The 16,080-nt window shown below is 42.6% G+C and overlaps 1 protein-coding gene across 1 annotated transcript; it reads left to right on the top strand.

The window, feature by feature from the left end:
* Positions 1-602: 602 nt before the first annotated feature.
* On the top strand, positions 603-6,103 carry LOC110719978 (putative lipase C4A8.10). Its single transcript, XM_021898981.1, has 9 exons — positions 603-1,546; positions 3,398-3,465; positions 3,710-3,780; positions 4,050-4,319; positions 4,665-4,825; positions 4,945-5,000; positions 5,239-5,291; positions 5,405-5,534; positions 5,655-6,103. Exons 1-9 carry the CDS (start codon positions 1,263-1,265, stop codon positions 5,846-5,848), a joined length of 1,287 nt encoding a protein of 428 aa, XP_021754673.1. The 5' UTR covers positions 603-1,262; the 3' UTR covers positions 5,849-6,103.
* The last annotated feature ends 9,977 nt before the right edge of the window (positions 6,104-16,080 follow it).

Here is a 16,080-nt window from a genome sequence, read left to right as displayed (position 1 = left end):
AAGTCTTGTGTTAGTATAGTTAAGAGAGCTAAACCCTCTCCTTGTTCTATTTGTAGTGTCGAGCCAGTTGGGAGCTAGTCTCCTTTTTGGACCGTTGTAAAAAAAAAAAAAAAAAAAAAAAATTACTCCCTCCGTTTTTAAATACTTGCTCCATTTCTCCATGCGCGGAGTTTAAGGAGAAATTGGATAAAGTAATAAAATATGGAGGTAGTGGAAGAATATAAAATTGTAAAAAACAAAAGTAGTTGAGAGAATTAGAGGAGAGATAATATGAAATTAATAAAATATGATTTATGTTGGGTCCACTAATTGATAGAAATGAATTAAATGTTGTAAAATCTTTCCAAATAAGGAAGTGGAGCAAGTATTTAAAAACGGAAGGAGTATAACACTACACCACTTAGGGGTCGTTTGGTTGGATTATTGAAATGGGTTGGAATTGAGTTATAATCCATTTCATCTAGTTTTTTGTTTGGTTGAGGTTTTTAGTAATAGAATCTCATACCCAATGGGGTTTAACTCCCCCCATACCTATGAAATCCCATACTCACCCCTCTCCCTAAGATTCACAATCCATTCTATTAATTAAAAATACATTTCATTTCAACATTAAACCAAACAACTTTAGGCTAGTATAAGTTATAGAATCTATATCTTTCTAGTATGAGATTTCATTCAAATGCATTACAATATAATGAACCAAACATCCCCTTAATGGTAGTTTTTACCTATTTAGTGATACTTTATACATATATTGATATTTACAATTTTATCATCTTATTTGTTGCCAAATATATAGACCTTATACGCTAAAAGTTATTCCAAATAATTAATGACGAAGTGGGTAATAAAAGAAAAAATAAAACAAAAATAAATTTAGTATGGAGATGGGAAGCACGGCCACCGGCTAACGGTCCAAGTCTAACAGCTTTGACAAAAACCGCCAAAAAAAAGTTGCGTGTCATGACTCATAACTCTGCTTCTCTAGAATCCCGACAGTCGAAAATACCACGCCATTTTCTATTTTCCACTGTTTTGTTTCTTTCTTCTAACATTTTCTATTCATTCGTCAAATCACGAGCTCAACTTTCCTCTTCCTCTATTTCTGGACTTAGTCTATAATAAATATTAATTAATCTACATTTATCCTAATGTGGGTCCCACTTTCCAAATTCTCTGTTTCTTCCCTCCTTAAAAAGTCAATATCATTTCTTTTTACATTTGCTCCCACCCTTAAAATCATTGGTTAATAAATATAAATAATGGCTCCTGCTCTTACAGTCGATGTTGAATATGCAATGAAACTAAGGGAAGATTCAAGTGTTATAAAAAACAGGGGAAATAACATGAAGAAACAGAGGAAATCTATGTCTTTGCCTAGATTTGGGTGTTTGAGATTAGATGATGAATCTAAATCTGTTGATAGGCAGAATCAGAATGACGGAAGTATTGATATGTTGTCTACTGCTGGTGTTGTTGATGATTTTGATCGTGATCGTCGCCTTCCCACTCATTTAATTGTTATGGTTAATGGTATTATTGGCAGGTTGGTCCATTTCGTAATCAGAGTCTTTTGTTTGTTAAGTATTCAATTCATGTTATTACCGACTTTTTTGATTGAGATGTGATAGTAGTGTTTTGATTCATAGGAATTAATAATCACGTGTACTATTTTGGGATGTTCAGATGATGTATTTGATCACTGGATGGATTTTGTTTTACGTTACTACCGACATTTTTAACTTAGATGTAACAGTAGTTTGCTGATATTTTTAGAGTTCATTGTGGTATATGTTATGGCGCATAGTATTTGATTTGATGTCAAATGCAATCTGCTGCTAGATTTAGTAGGGTATCTAATCAGGGCCGGACTAAGAATTTTTCTTTTTCAATATTCTTGTATTAGTAAATCCTTTTAGAGTGATCAAGTACAACATGTACAAACACATTTATGGATTAGAGGGTAAGGAATTTTAACAAGAGGTTTCGGGTTTGAGCGGAAACATTTGTTCAGTGAGCTTTCTTCCGTTTGGTTGGCTAAGCAACCCGGCTTGAATTTGGATTAGTCAAAGTTTAGTGGGTTTTTAGAATTATAGGTGAGGTACCCTTAATAGCATTAATAAGGTAAACAAGTAGTTAGATTAGTTGACATTACTAAAAATAGAAATAGGCTAGTTGTTTATTAGAGCACTACCAATGGTGAGCTAAAAATTTGCTTATGGGCATTTTGGGTGGGCATAAAATTTGCTCGTGCATTACAATGGTGAACAAATGAGAAAAAGCCAAAAAATGCTCATGAGCATTTCTGAAAATGCCCAATTGAGCATTTTTGAAGATGAATAGTGCTCTGGTGGGCCCCACAATTTGCAATGGTTATATTTTTTGTAATGCAAATTCTGAAATAAATATTTATTAAAAAAATAATTAAAATTACCAACGGTCATAAAATTTAATTCTCTATAAATAGACATGTATTTTGGTATAATTTCAGAAATACCATAAATCCTCCATATTCTTTATTTTAACGATAAAAACGACACAAATAAAAAATAAAAAAAAAAGTTACACAAATTTAGACTAGTTTTTATTTATTTGGAGTAATATTGTTAAAATATAAATGAAATTAATAAATAAAGAAGTGTTGTGTGGGAGAGAGAGAGTAATGGTGGGGTATTGAAAAAGTAAGAGAGAGAGAGTAGTGGGCAAGCATTTTTTTTGCTCACCATTGGGAGAGAAATTGTGAAAAAAATTTGCCCATGGGCAAAACAGATTTGTTGACAGAGAAAGTGGGTAAAGAGATAGTGGGTGGACATTTTTTTTGCTCACCATTGAGAGTGGTCTTAGTTCAATTTTCATTGTAATGCTAAGATGATCCATAACTAGTTTGATTTTTCCCTCTCATGATGATTGTATTATTAGAAAGTCTATGTTAATATTCCTTGTATAGTTATCTTTTACTTTCTAATATGTATTATAGAATATAGACAAATCACAAATCCTAATATTTTTTGCAAATTCCAACGATGCTGTCATATTGGAGTGAAGTATGAGTGTTAATAGTAATCCACTTTCTAGAGTATTATAATTTTGTGCATGCTGATGTTACAAATTTCATGGATCACTTATATTGCTTGTAACTAAAATTAACCGCTCAATTACTTAAAACTAAAATTATACATTTTTTGCACATTTGAGGTACTAAATGTGATGATTGAGGGAGATTGGTGATCATGAAATTGCTATACCGCGTTATACTTGTGCTGTGTCCTTTAATGTTTTACTTTCTATTGTACACATTTTTTGAGATTCTCTTAACAGTGTGGAACTTTTTAAATCTCTATTTGTATATGGTTTTAATTTTGATCTTAACTCAAATATTTGTATGTGATCCATGCAGTGCAGAGGATTGGAGATATGCTGCAAAGCAGTTTCTGAGGGCTTACCCCAAAGAAGTTATAGTTCACTGTAAGAATTGAATATCGAACTTCTATTAGGAGTTAATTTGATGCATTTCGCAATGTCTCACCGATTTATAGTTTATCTTATGCTATTATATTAACGCAATAATATCCTGTATTCCCCTTTATCTATTTAGGTCGTCCCAATACAATAGGCCCTTATCTAGTTTTAATAAGTTAAATTAAACTTTGAAGTTCTCAATTTTGATGGATTTAGTCCTCATTATTGTTTGCTAATATGCAATGTACAGGTAGTGAAAGAAATACTTCAACCTTAACATTTGATGGAATTGATGTGATGGGTGAACGACTAGCAGATGAGGTTGGTGGTGCTTGTCAAATGAATCGATCTGTTTTTTTAAAAAAAAAAACAATTCGAATTCTTATATAATGATCCCTTTCTTGGTTGAGAGGTAAAATTGTTTTACACCGCGTTTGTAATTGATAATGACTATCTTGATTTTGCATACGCATCAAACTACCATTACACGATAAACAATTAAACATATTGAGTAACTTCAAGATCTTTACTCAAAATGTTGGACTGTAGTTTTGTGCTGAAATAAGACCTCTTGACACTTCTGATTTCAGGTGATAACAGTCATACAGCGTTATCCACATCTACGCAAAATTTCATTCATAGGTCATTCTTTAGGTGGTATGATTGCAAGATATGCAATTGCCCTGCTTTATGGGGATAACTATTTGGATAGACTATTTAAAGTAAATGGAGAAACTGGAAGCAATGGGTGTGAAAAAGTAATGCAACAAGAAGATTATATTGGTAAGATTGCTGGTCTGGAGCCTGTAAATTTCATAACATTTGCAACGCCGCATCTTGGTTCAAGGGGACACAATCAGGTAATCAGTCTAAATTTATCTTTTCATTTTGCCTCAATTTTTGCTATCACATCTCTACCCTCTCCATTTCATGTGTAACTTAGCTATGCATTTTTAAAATTTAACTTAAAACAGTCCAGCTTGGCATTTAGATATTCATTGTAATGGCCAACTATGTATTATATATCTATATGTCTCGAGTAATTTAATGTCACATTCATTGTAATTGTTGAGCTTTAGATCTTTGGTTGCTGCCAAAAGAATTCCTGTAGTTTTAATTAACTTGTTAAGTTTATAATTATCATCTTAAAATTATTACGCCTTGAATTATTGTTCTTGGCTGACCTGTTTAGCCACAATTTCCAGGTTCCAATGTTTTTTGGCTTCCACACATTAGAATTAATAGCGCGCCAAACATCATGGTTTCTTGGAAGAACAGGAAGGCATCTGTTTTTGACCGACAAAGATATGGAAAAACCCCCTCTTCTTCTTAGGATGGCAAATGATTGTGAGGGTCTTCCATTCATGTAAAGCTGCCTATTCTTTTTCTTTATTCGTTCTGTTCCAAAGTTAAACCTATAGTAAATTTTATTAGTTGTTATTGACTTTGGTTACTTTTACTGATACAGTTTTAATGTTCTCTCAGATCTGCATTAAAATCTTTCAATCGCCGTATTGCCTATGCAAATATGCGCTTTGACAGTATCCTTATTTGATATTCTTCTTTTAAGTAGTACTCCCTCCATTTTGTAGTAAAATTTGAGTTGTTCCTTTGATCCAAAATAAGTGTCTTCGTATGTTTTTAGTAGAATTTGGACTAATTTTATACTTTAAAACCATGTAAAACTTCAAACATAATGGATCAAAGTCTGACCATCAATGATTATAATGGTCGTTAGACAACTTCTGATTCCTTTCAAGGCCTTAACAGTATCTAAAGAGCTTGTTGGATGGTGCACATCTTCAATCCGGCTTGAAAATGAACTCCCAAAGGTAAGATTTTGACCCTGAAGATTTCGATCAATGAAAGTCTTATACATCAAATAATTATTACAATCATTGTTTCTGAATTACCACATTCTAACCAAGCCTTTTATTTCTTGCAGAGGCGACATATACTGAGAAATGACAAGTATCGGCACATAGCAAATGTGGAGACAGGAGTAGTTTCTTATAATCAGCAAGCCTCTACTATGGAGTCCATAATGAATGGGTGGAAAAGATTAAGAACTCAAGGTTTGTTGCATTATGGTCAAATATATCAGCCTTTGTTATCAAGTCAATCAGTTCTTAATAGTTGCACTCAAGCAGGTTCTTGCTTCATTACTTAATATTCTTTTCGGAGTGACTTCGCAGAAATGCTGGAAGAAATGATCAAGGGACTAACCACAGTTAGCTGGAAAGAGTTGATGTTAAATTTGGTGGTGGTAAACATCGGTTCGTTGCTCATAATTCAATTCAGGCAAGCTTTATATATTGTCTTTCTTCTTAATAGTAATGGAGTACTTAGAAGAATTTTTTTGATTTTTTTCAAATATGTTTATGCTTAGTAATTGTTTCTCATGTAAACATGTAATCATATTTTGCAGGTGCAACATTATTGGATGCATTCATCTGGAGCTGATGTTATTAAACACATGATTGACAATTTTCTCCTGTAGATCTTGTAGAAATAGTTAGCCTAATCCAAAAACTTAGGAAAAAAAATAATGAAAATTCAAAACGTATATAGAGATTAAAAAAGTTGGTCTTTGAAAAGCTCTTCGTTTGTCTCATTGTTGTGAATTATATTTTGGTCTCAGCCAAAATGTACATACTTAATATTTATGAACAATTAAGTATATGAACAATTTTGAAAACCAAAGTAAAGATGGAAAATGTTTGGGGTAGAAATTACCCCCCCTGCCACGTGGTCCAATGAGGGACTGACACGTGTCAGCCTCGTAGAGGCCCAAGGGGATCCAATTAGAGGATGCCACGTGGCATTGCACCCCTAATGGGGGAGCAGGTCTTCATCAGCTATAAATAGAGGAAAATCCTCATTTATTAGACATCCATAAATAAAAACACAAAAAAACCGAGCAATATTAATTGCAGAATCTCTCTGAATCAGGGAGAAACATATACCATTTCCGTACAGTTTACTTCAGACGTATACTAATTTGATCGTCGGAGGCGGAATTCCACCCCACCGGAGTTTCGTGGTTTTGCAAGTACAGACAGTCGAGCGCACATACTCAGAATCATAACTCTCCCGAGGGACTCCAAAAACCCCCGAAACATCTGGCGCCGTCTGTGGGGAGAGTAATGAGAGTACTTCTGAGATGGCATCTGAAACTGTACCGCTTGTACTAGGCAGTCGGCCTACGGCTGAACTTAAGGTCCATACGGACCATGATAGTGGTGAAGACTATGAGGTCGACACCTATGTGGCCCCAGACGGTTTATTTCGCACAAGGCGCACCCGTTCCAAAAGAAGGAACGGAGTCAAGACAAAGTTGGTCCCAGCAACCCAGGCGGCAAGCATGCTGGGCAACCCCAGGCGGCGGAGGGCACAGACCCCGTCACCAGAGACGAACTCATGAAATTCATGACGAGTTTCAAGGGGGAAATAAAGGACATAATCAAGAAGTCAACTGAATCAAACAAGGGTCAGTCGGCAAAGAAGCCTTCTCCCTGCGGGAAGAAGCAAATCAAAGACCGGGTGCCTACTCTTCACCCCAAACCCCACGGGATGGATGGGCCTCTTATCGACCTCTCAAAACTTCGTTTCCCTGAATCAGGGCAACGGAAGGCCATCCGGCAAGTTCAGCCGGATGGGTCAAAAAAGACCTTCTTTGATGCCTGGATGTTCATCCAGGAGAAGAGAAGTCAGCAAATGTCTGGGTTGGCTTCAACGTCGACTTACTCAGACAATTTTCGCAATACTTCAATAAAGCATTTGGAAACACATCAAGGGAGTCAGTCACGCGGCATGTCCGCACGTACTGGCCCACATATCATCCAACAGGCTCCGTATGTGCCCCAACAGCCATACATGCCAAATGGATCATTATACATGCAGCCGTCCCCCTTTGGAGGTCAGGCGGCACATCTATGGACTGGCAGCTCCGGCTGCTAAACCTAGGGGAATAGCCTTCAGCTTTCTCCCGGGAGATAACCAAGGCCGCACAGCTGGTCAAGGATAAAAATGTGTTGGTTGGTACCTACTACGGTACCACCAACCCGGAAGACCACCTAATGGCATACACCAACCTTATGTACCTACAGGGGTTGGATGACGCCGCCTGATGCCGATGCTTCCCAGCAATATTGAAGGGCATAGCCCAACGATGGTTTGGCAACCTGCCAGCTGGGTGCATCAACAACTTCAAGACGCTTGCATACCTGTTCACGTCGAATTTCTCCATAAACATCCCTACCAAAAAGACAAGTCTCGACCTAGGGGCTATTCAACAGGGGGACAAGGAGGGGCTACAGTCCTATGTCAGGCGGTTCAATCTGATGAGAATTCAGATTCAGGGGCTATCTAACGAAGTTGCATACATAGACTTCTTCAAGGGTCTGAAGGACGGGTCAACTTTTAAATTCGACCTAGTCCGCAAGAGAGTTGCCACCCTCCAAGAGGTGTTGTTGGAAGCCGAAGCCTACATACAGGCGACGGAACTCTGTGCCATGAAACACTCGTCGGAACCTAAGAGGTCCGACAAAAAATAGAGCCGACCTTCCCAGCCGGCCAAAAAAAGAAGAGGGAAAGAAAAGAAGAGAAGTTTGGGCAGCAGATCGCTCTGGTCAGCCGTCCCAGAAGATACAGAGAAAGTTGGAACAGTACGTCCGCAAGTACGAATTCAACAAGGATTGTTCCTCCATCCTCATGGAGATCAAAGACCGGTTAACCCTTGAAAAACCGGCTTCTATGAAGAGTTCTATCAAGAACCGTGACAAGAGCAAATATTGTCACTTCCATGAGGACGTTGGCCACGACACCAATGGTTGCTATAGCCTCAGGAAACTATTGGACCGTGTGGCTGATGAGTAGGCTCTGAAGTCCTACCTGGTGAAGTCCAAGGGTAACCCCAAACCCAATATTGGACAACCGTCAAAGAAGCCAGTTGTGAGTTCTGATACTGATGAAGAGCACATCTTCACCATAGCAGGCGGCTTCACAGGCGGAGGTCCTACCATCCGGGGTACCAAGGATAACATCCGGAAACTATCCAACCCAGAGGATGAAGGCTAGGCGTCGAAAGACTCCTTCCTTGAGGTCTTCATCTCTGAGAAGCATCAGGGTATGGTCAGGTGGCCCCATGATGACCCAATTGTCATCGAATGCAAGGTTGCCAACTAACGAGTGGGCCGGATCCTCATCGATACCGGGAGCTCGTCTAACCTAATCAGCTACCAATGCTTGGCAAAGCTCAAGTACAAACCTAGCAGCATGCGCAAGGCCCCTCACCCCCTAGTCAGCTTCGGGGGAGGAGTAGTGCATCCGGTGGGTAGGATTGACCTACCCATCCGGCTAGGGGAAAAGGGGGAAGGATGGCACATGGTCGTCAAATTTTTGGTGGTCGAGAAATTAACCGCCTATAATCTCATTCTGGGTCGTCCTACCCTCAACGAGTCCAAAGCAGTCATCATCCCATCCCTTATGCTAATCAAATTTGAGAGGGATGATGGAACGGTAGGTTCCCTGAATGGGGATCAGAAGACGGCAAAAGAGTGTTATCTCTCGGACGGCAATCCGACTGCCATTTCAGCCGGCCATAACGAGGAGCCTATCGACCTTGATGACAAGGAAGCCGCGCCTGCTCCCAAAGCAGCCGGCAAAAAGAGGAAGGCGGACCGATTGGCCTCCGTAAAAAAAGAGAAATAGCAATCACTGACCGGGGAAAGGTCGGACGACTTCCGACCCCAGCCGGCCGGTGAGAGCATTGATGTCGTTCTAAACGACAGCCGCCCCGACAGAACCGTCAAAGTTGGGACGGTCGCTTTTGAATAGTTGGGAGCAGATTTGCTCCAACTACTGAAGGAGTTCAAAGACATTTTTGCCTTTGAAGTGGAAGTGATGTCAGGCGTCAGCCCAGATCTAACTGTCCACAAGCTCGCCGTGGATCCCAAAAAGAAGTCAGTTAGGCAAAAGAAGAGGGATCATGGCGAGGAAAGGTCTCAGGCGGTAGCCGTCGAGGTCAAAAAATTGTTAGATGCTGGGTTCATTCGGCAATGCCACTATCCAGATTGGGTAGCAAACATTGTCCTTGTCAAAAAGCCGAATGGAACCTGGCGGATGTGTATAGACTACACAGATCTGAACAAAGCATGTCCGAAGGATAGCTACCCGCTCCCAAAGATCGACAGCCTAGTCGACTCCACAGCCGGTCATGCCTTGATGAGCTTTATGGACGCCTACTCAGATTTCCATCAGATCCCCCTATGGAAAAAGGATAAGGAGAAGACGGCCTTCGTCATTGATCAGGGGTTGTATTGCTACACGGTGATGTCGTTTGGGTTGAAGAATGCGCCTGCTACCTTTCAACGAATGATCAACAAGGTTTTCATCAATCAAATCGGAAAGAATGTAGAGGCGTATATTGATGACATGATAGTCAAATCTAAGCTACAAACAGATCACCTAACCGACCTCCGAGAAACCTTCACCACCCTCAGGCGGCACAAGGTCATGCTTAATCCCAAAAAGTGTGTCTTTGGTGAGTCCGGGAAGTTTCTCGGATTTCTAATTGATCAAAGAGGCATAGAGACCAATCCGAAAAAAGTACAGGCGGTGATTGACATGAAGTCACCCCGCACTGTCAAAGAAGCCCAGAAGCTTACCGGTTGCCTAGCGACATTAGGAAGATTCCTTAGCCGGTCAGGCGACAAGTGCCTCAACTTCTTCCAAGCAATCAGGAAGGGGTCTAGATTTAAATGGGGAGAAGAAGCTGAGGCAGCATTTTAGCGGTTAAAGTAACACTTGCACTCTTTGTCAAGGCTAGTGAGTCCCCTGCCTCATGAGGTCCTCTACATGTACCTAGCCGTCTCAGACCACTCCCTTAGTGTTGTTCTCCTTGCTGAGAGAGACGGCAAACAGCTCCTGGTGTATTTCATCAGCCATATACTCAGAAATACTGAACTTTGGTACCCAATGATTGAAAAATTTAGGTTGGCCCTCTACAAAGCAGTCAAGTGGTTGAAACCCTATTTTTTAGCTCATCCGGTGATTGTCTATAATGATCAGCCACTCAAGCGCCCAATGACTACTATAGAGTCATCCGGCAGAATGATCAAGTGGGCTGTTGAAATACAAAGCCTGAAGATAACTTTCGAACCTAGGCGTGCAGTGAAAGGTCAGGCGTTTGCCGACTTCATTGTTGAAATGACTAGGCCGGCGCAACTGAAAAATACCGATTAGGTTTGGAAGTTATTCGTAGACGGTAGTTCTACTATGAACGACTGTGGTGCAGGTGTAATTTGCAAGTCTCCAGAAGGAGACACCTATGAATATGCACTACGGTTCAAGTTTCAAGCTTCAAACAATGAAGCTGAGTATGAGGCCCTGCTAGTCGGCATACGCATGTGTAAGGCGACAGGAGCACGGAAAGTTGACGCCTGCTCGGATTCTCAATTGATCGTCAGCCAATTCAATAGTGACTACGAGGCCACCCATCCGGCAATAATCAAATACCTGCAGACGGTTAAAGACGAGGCTAGGGCACTTGACGAATTTCATCTAAATCAGGTGCCCCGGTCAGAGAACAATCAGGCGGATGCTTTGTCTTAACTGGCCTCATCCGCCACATGTGATACGCCTACGTCAGTCTTTTGGGAAGTCATGGAAAAAAGAAGTATTGAACATGATCCCATTGGAGTTCTTGACCGAAGTTGTACCTGGATGGACCCCATCTAAGATTATTTGGTAGACGTCACTCTGCCGGATGCCCCTTCAGAGGCGGCGGCATTAAAGAAGCGAGCTTTGAGCTTCAAAATGTACAAGGGGAAACTCTTCAGAAAGGGTTACCTCCAGCCGTTGCTAAAGTGTGTTACCCCTGAATGGAGAAAAGAGGTGCTACAGGATCTGCATGCGGGCTTTTGTGCATCACATATAGGAGGCAGAACTCTGGCAAAGAGGGTCAGGCGACAAGGCTACTTCTAGCCCACCCTTGAGGCGGACGCCATGAGATGGTGAAGAAATGTGACAAGTGCCAGAGATTTGGCCGGCTCATACACCGTCCGGCTACAGATCTGACGGCTATCTATAGCTCGGTTTCATTTGCAAAATGGGGCATGGACATCTTAGGTCCTTATACGCCTACCTCAGGCGAAAGAAGATACATTCTAGGGGGCTGTGGACTACTTCACCAAATGGGTTGAGGCAGATGCGGTCAAAAGCATTAAGACAAAGGATGTCATCTCCTTCATTTGGAGGAACATCATCACCCGGTTTGGAATTCCTATGTCCATGATCTTTGACGATGGCCCTCAGTTTGAAACGCCTATCCTCAAGAGTTGGTTGGGAGATCAGGGGATCTCACATTATTTTGCATCCGTTGGCCGGCCCCAAGCAAACGGTCAAGTTAAAGCCTTCAACAAGCTCATCTGAGACGCCATAAAAAATAAGGTTGAAAGGGTTGGCGGTCTTTGGGCGGATGAGTTACCTCACGTCCTTTGGGCCATCAGAACAACTGAAAAGGGGGCAACCGGTGAAATCCCGTTTCTCATGACTACGACACTGAAGTCGTCCTGGCAATTGAACTTTATGAGCCAACACTCCGAGTCATGCTTTATGATGAAGAGGCTAATTGGGAGGCCATGCGCCTTGCATTGGATTCACTCCCGGAGCGTAGAGGCAATGCCGCCTTGCGTGATGAGATATACCGTCTGAGAATGACGAGGGCCTACAACAAAAGAGTATGCAAGCGGCCCCTCAAAGTGGGGGACTTTGTGCTACGTAATATGGAGGCAACCGGTAGGGCAAATAAACAAGGAAAGCTAACCTAATTGGGATGGCCCCTACCGGATTTTTGAAAAAGTTAGAGTCGGCAACTACGGCCTGAAAACACCAGACAGCAGGCAGCTAGCCAGAACTTGAAATGTAGATAACTTGAAAAAGTACTAGTTCTAAGGAGTTGTAAATATTTTTGTAAATAGAGTATATTAATGAAAAGAATACTTTATTTCAGTTGTTTTTGTGTAAAGTCCCATGTGCAATGCACAGCCGGGCATCTTCCAAGTCCCTGTGCAATGCACAATAGGGCACCCGTTTGATCAAAAGGCCCAAGGCCAACATATTTTAAACCGCCTGCTCTAACCTTGAGCAGGCATCCGACGACGCCCATTCGGGTGAATTCGTCGAAGAGATATCTCCCTTCCGGGTGGTACATTGTTCTACGTGTCATAAACTCAAACGGCCTTAACCGATTAGGTTAAAGATAACTCGTGGTCGTTTGAATGACTTATCGCAATCAAGATTAACCCGGTTATTGCCCCATGGCAATACAGACGGTGAATAAAATCTTGTTAGGCAGCCGACTTTTGTCCAAAAGCACTGCAGTCGGTCCCAGCTTCCATGCAGAAGTTCAACCCTGTTGACTTCAAAATCCACTTGGCTAACCGCCCCAAGGCAATGCAGCCGGTGAATTATATCTTAGATTGCAACCGGCTATTGCCCCAAGGCAATGCAGCCAGTGAATTATATCTTAAATTGCAACCGGCTATTGCCCCAAGGCAATGCAGCCAGTGAATTATATCATAGATTGCAACCGGCTATTGCCCCATGGTAATACAGACGGTGAAGTCAACCTTGATCAACAGTCGGCTTTTGCCAAAAAGCACCACAGCCGGCTCAAGCTCCCATATGTAAGGTCGAACCTTGACCTCAAGGTCCACCTGGCTATTTCAAAAACACGGTCAAAACCTTGGCGCATAACTAGCAATGGGATGAAATACATACGTCCGGCCCAAGGCCGTCTGTATACCACCAACGGCATTGTCAGGTACCCAAGTGGTAGCCTGCAGTCGGGCATGTGTGTAGCTTGAGTTTGATTTAGCCGACATAGCTGGCAGATTCAACTTGGGTCAATCCAGTTTTAAAACGATCAAGGACCGCCTATTCCTTCATCCGGATGCTTATGGACGATTGCCTGCTTGAAGTTGGTAACTAAAAGCAAACACCCATCCAGGGGCAGACAGGGCCAATGCATCCGGCATATAGCAAGACATTTCATTCAAAGCAAAATTGCAAAAAATTAAAGCAAAAAAGAATTGAAATAAAGTGACAAAAGCAAACCGCCACAGTTGGCATATATATATATATATATATATATATATATATATATATATATATATATATATATATATATAACCAAGTGATACAGGAAGTACACAGCACGCAGGCCGGAAAGTTGAATAATAAAAAGCTTAAGGCTGAGCTTGGTTTTTGGAGGCGGCCTCGGAAGCAGGAGGGGGGACGATCTCTTCTTGATTCTCAGCATGGGGCTCCTCCCCCCCGTCTGAGCCCATCTCCGCCTGCATGGCTTCGATCTCCTTCTTGGCCCACACATCATACGGCTCCAGAGTCGGCTGGTTTGTCTCTTAGGCTTGAATGGCAAGATCGGCGTATTTGTAGGCAAGTTCCCAGACGGCATAGTCTGTGTCTGGATGTACTAGGGACCAAGCCATATGCATATGATTGGTGCAATCTTGCTCATTCTCTTCAATGAGCTGGCTCTGATCTGCTTCCAAGGTGGCTTAGAAGTTCTGACTGGCTAAAGCCGCCTCTTTCTTCAGACGGATGTTTTCAGTCAGCAGCGAGGTATTCTTCTTCCTGGTTAAGTCCAGGAGTTTAAGAGAATCCCCCACCTTCTTCACCTCCTCTTCCGCATTCTCGTTCTGCGCCTGGAGGTTGTGAATCTTGGTGTGGGATTCATTGAGGGATTTTTGAAGCTCTTTGATGGAGTCCGCCTGTTTCATGATTATGCTTTTAGTTTCTAATTCATGCACGATCATGGAATATTGGGCAACGTTATGTGCCTCAGACGCATCCCGTTTAGACCGTCTTACCTCCTCTTGCTTCCGGACATAAGCCTTCTTGAGCCCTTCCACGAGCAGCATTGACTGCAAAGACCTAGACGGAGTTAGAAGGGTCAAACGGCATAATAACTTGGAAGAATTCAAATGAAAAAGCATACCTCAGCTAGGTTGGCCATGACCCAGTCAGAATTGAAGGTGTTGATCCCTGGGATTGCCTCCTTCTCCTCCCTGGGAATGGCGTTCAGCATGGCCCGGCGTACTGCTGTACATCTGAACAGTGAGGGGAGAGATCTGCACCAGAAAGAGACGGTGAGAAAGCAACATACGTCCCTCATATTGACTGCCGGCTACCAGAAGAGTCTTCTGGCTGGAGTTGGGAGTGCGACTTTACCCGCATGGGCTTGCCAAGCAAAGAAGGAGTGAAGGGATCTATTGTACCTTGAGAGATGGGGTGAGGGTCATGACTGCCCTCAGCCGGTACAGAGGCGCCGGATGCTCTAGGCAGCGCCGCCTCCCTGGATGCCCCTGGGACGTCCGGCTGCCTGGGGGTTAGGTCGAACCTCAAACCTGTATTTTTGACAGATTTCCCCCCAACCGTCAGCCAGCTGGGAACTGTCTGGGAGGAGGTCTTCCTCGCCTTATTTTGAGTAGCTGTCTCCTCCCCCAGCCGGGGTCGGATAAGCTTTGTAAAGGAGCGAGGCGCCTTGCTCCCATCCTGAACCAAAAAGCAAGTGCAAAAGTCAGCCGGCAGGAAATTCACAAAATATGAAGGGATAGGAAGCAGGTGTATATACTTTATCTTTTGCCACTTGGGCAGCTCTTTTCTTCTCCGCATTCTCTTTGCGGATGTCGGCGACAGACTTGGCCGGCGTCTTGTCTGCGGGCAACATTGTCAAAGCTCTCACCGAAGAAAAAAAACCGTCTGGTTAGAAGAAAAGTGATTAAGGGCAAGAAAAACATAAAATATGCACAAGCGGCATAATTGGACCAGGCATTATTGCGACCTACGTTTTGTAAACTGGGGTCTTAGTTTACAGGCGGATAAAAACGCCTCATCAGGTATTGGGGGTAGGTGGTCAGTGTATACCAAGCTCTCCACCCGCCTGGGCTCCGGCTTAGTTAATGCATATGGGCGAAGGCCTCCAAGCCGGGGTTAGTGTTCTGCATTTCGCAAGCAGCAATATAATCTAAAAGGTTAACTCGGGAATTGGGGGTTAACTGCCAAATCCCCAGACCGTATCCTCGAAGGATGGCCTTGATAGTGTTGTGAAGAGGGAAGCGTAGACCGGCTAGAAAGACCGCCTCGTAGCAGCCAAAGTACCCGTTTGCATTTCGCTGGTTGTCCTTCCAGACTATTGTGCCCATCTCATACGGCACGATAATTTTCCAACCCTCTCCTAGAGGCCGCAGGCGGACGAAGTCCCCTAGATTTCTAGCCATGCTGGCCCGGCTTTAGTAGAGACGGCAATTAGGAAAGGACCGCCCTTATTATTCCATGTGGGTCTCTCCTCCTCCTCGCTATCTACAACCGGTGTAAGATAGCTGTTGCTACTGCTGCTTTGCTCGGAGTTTGATGAGGAGGCGGACTTCCCACTGTTCTCATCACCAGAAGGTCTTCCCTCCTCAACCATAGATGGAGAGGCGGTATCTTCGCCGCTTTCATTATCTAAACCCAAGATTTCATCACTGGGAGTGCTTGGGGTACCATTCAGAGATTCCCTTATCTCAGCCTGGTTAGACCCAGGCGGCAATTCTTCTG

Source organism: Chenopodium quinoa, unplaced genomic scaffold (genome assembly GCF_001683475.1).
Source record: "Chenopodium quinoa cultivar QQ74 unplaced genomic scaffold, ASM168347v1, whole genome shotgun sequence".
Taxonomy (NCBI): Eukaryota; Viridiplantae; Streptophyta; class Magnoliopsida; order Caryophyllales; family Amaranthaceae; genus Chenopodium; species Chenopodium quinoa.
Note: the sequence above shows the minus strand (reverse complement) of the source record. Positions and strands in the feature narration are given on the sequence as shown.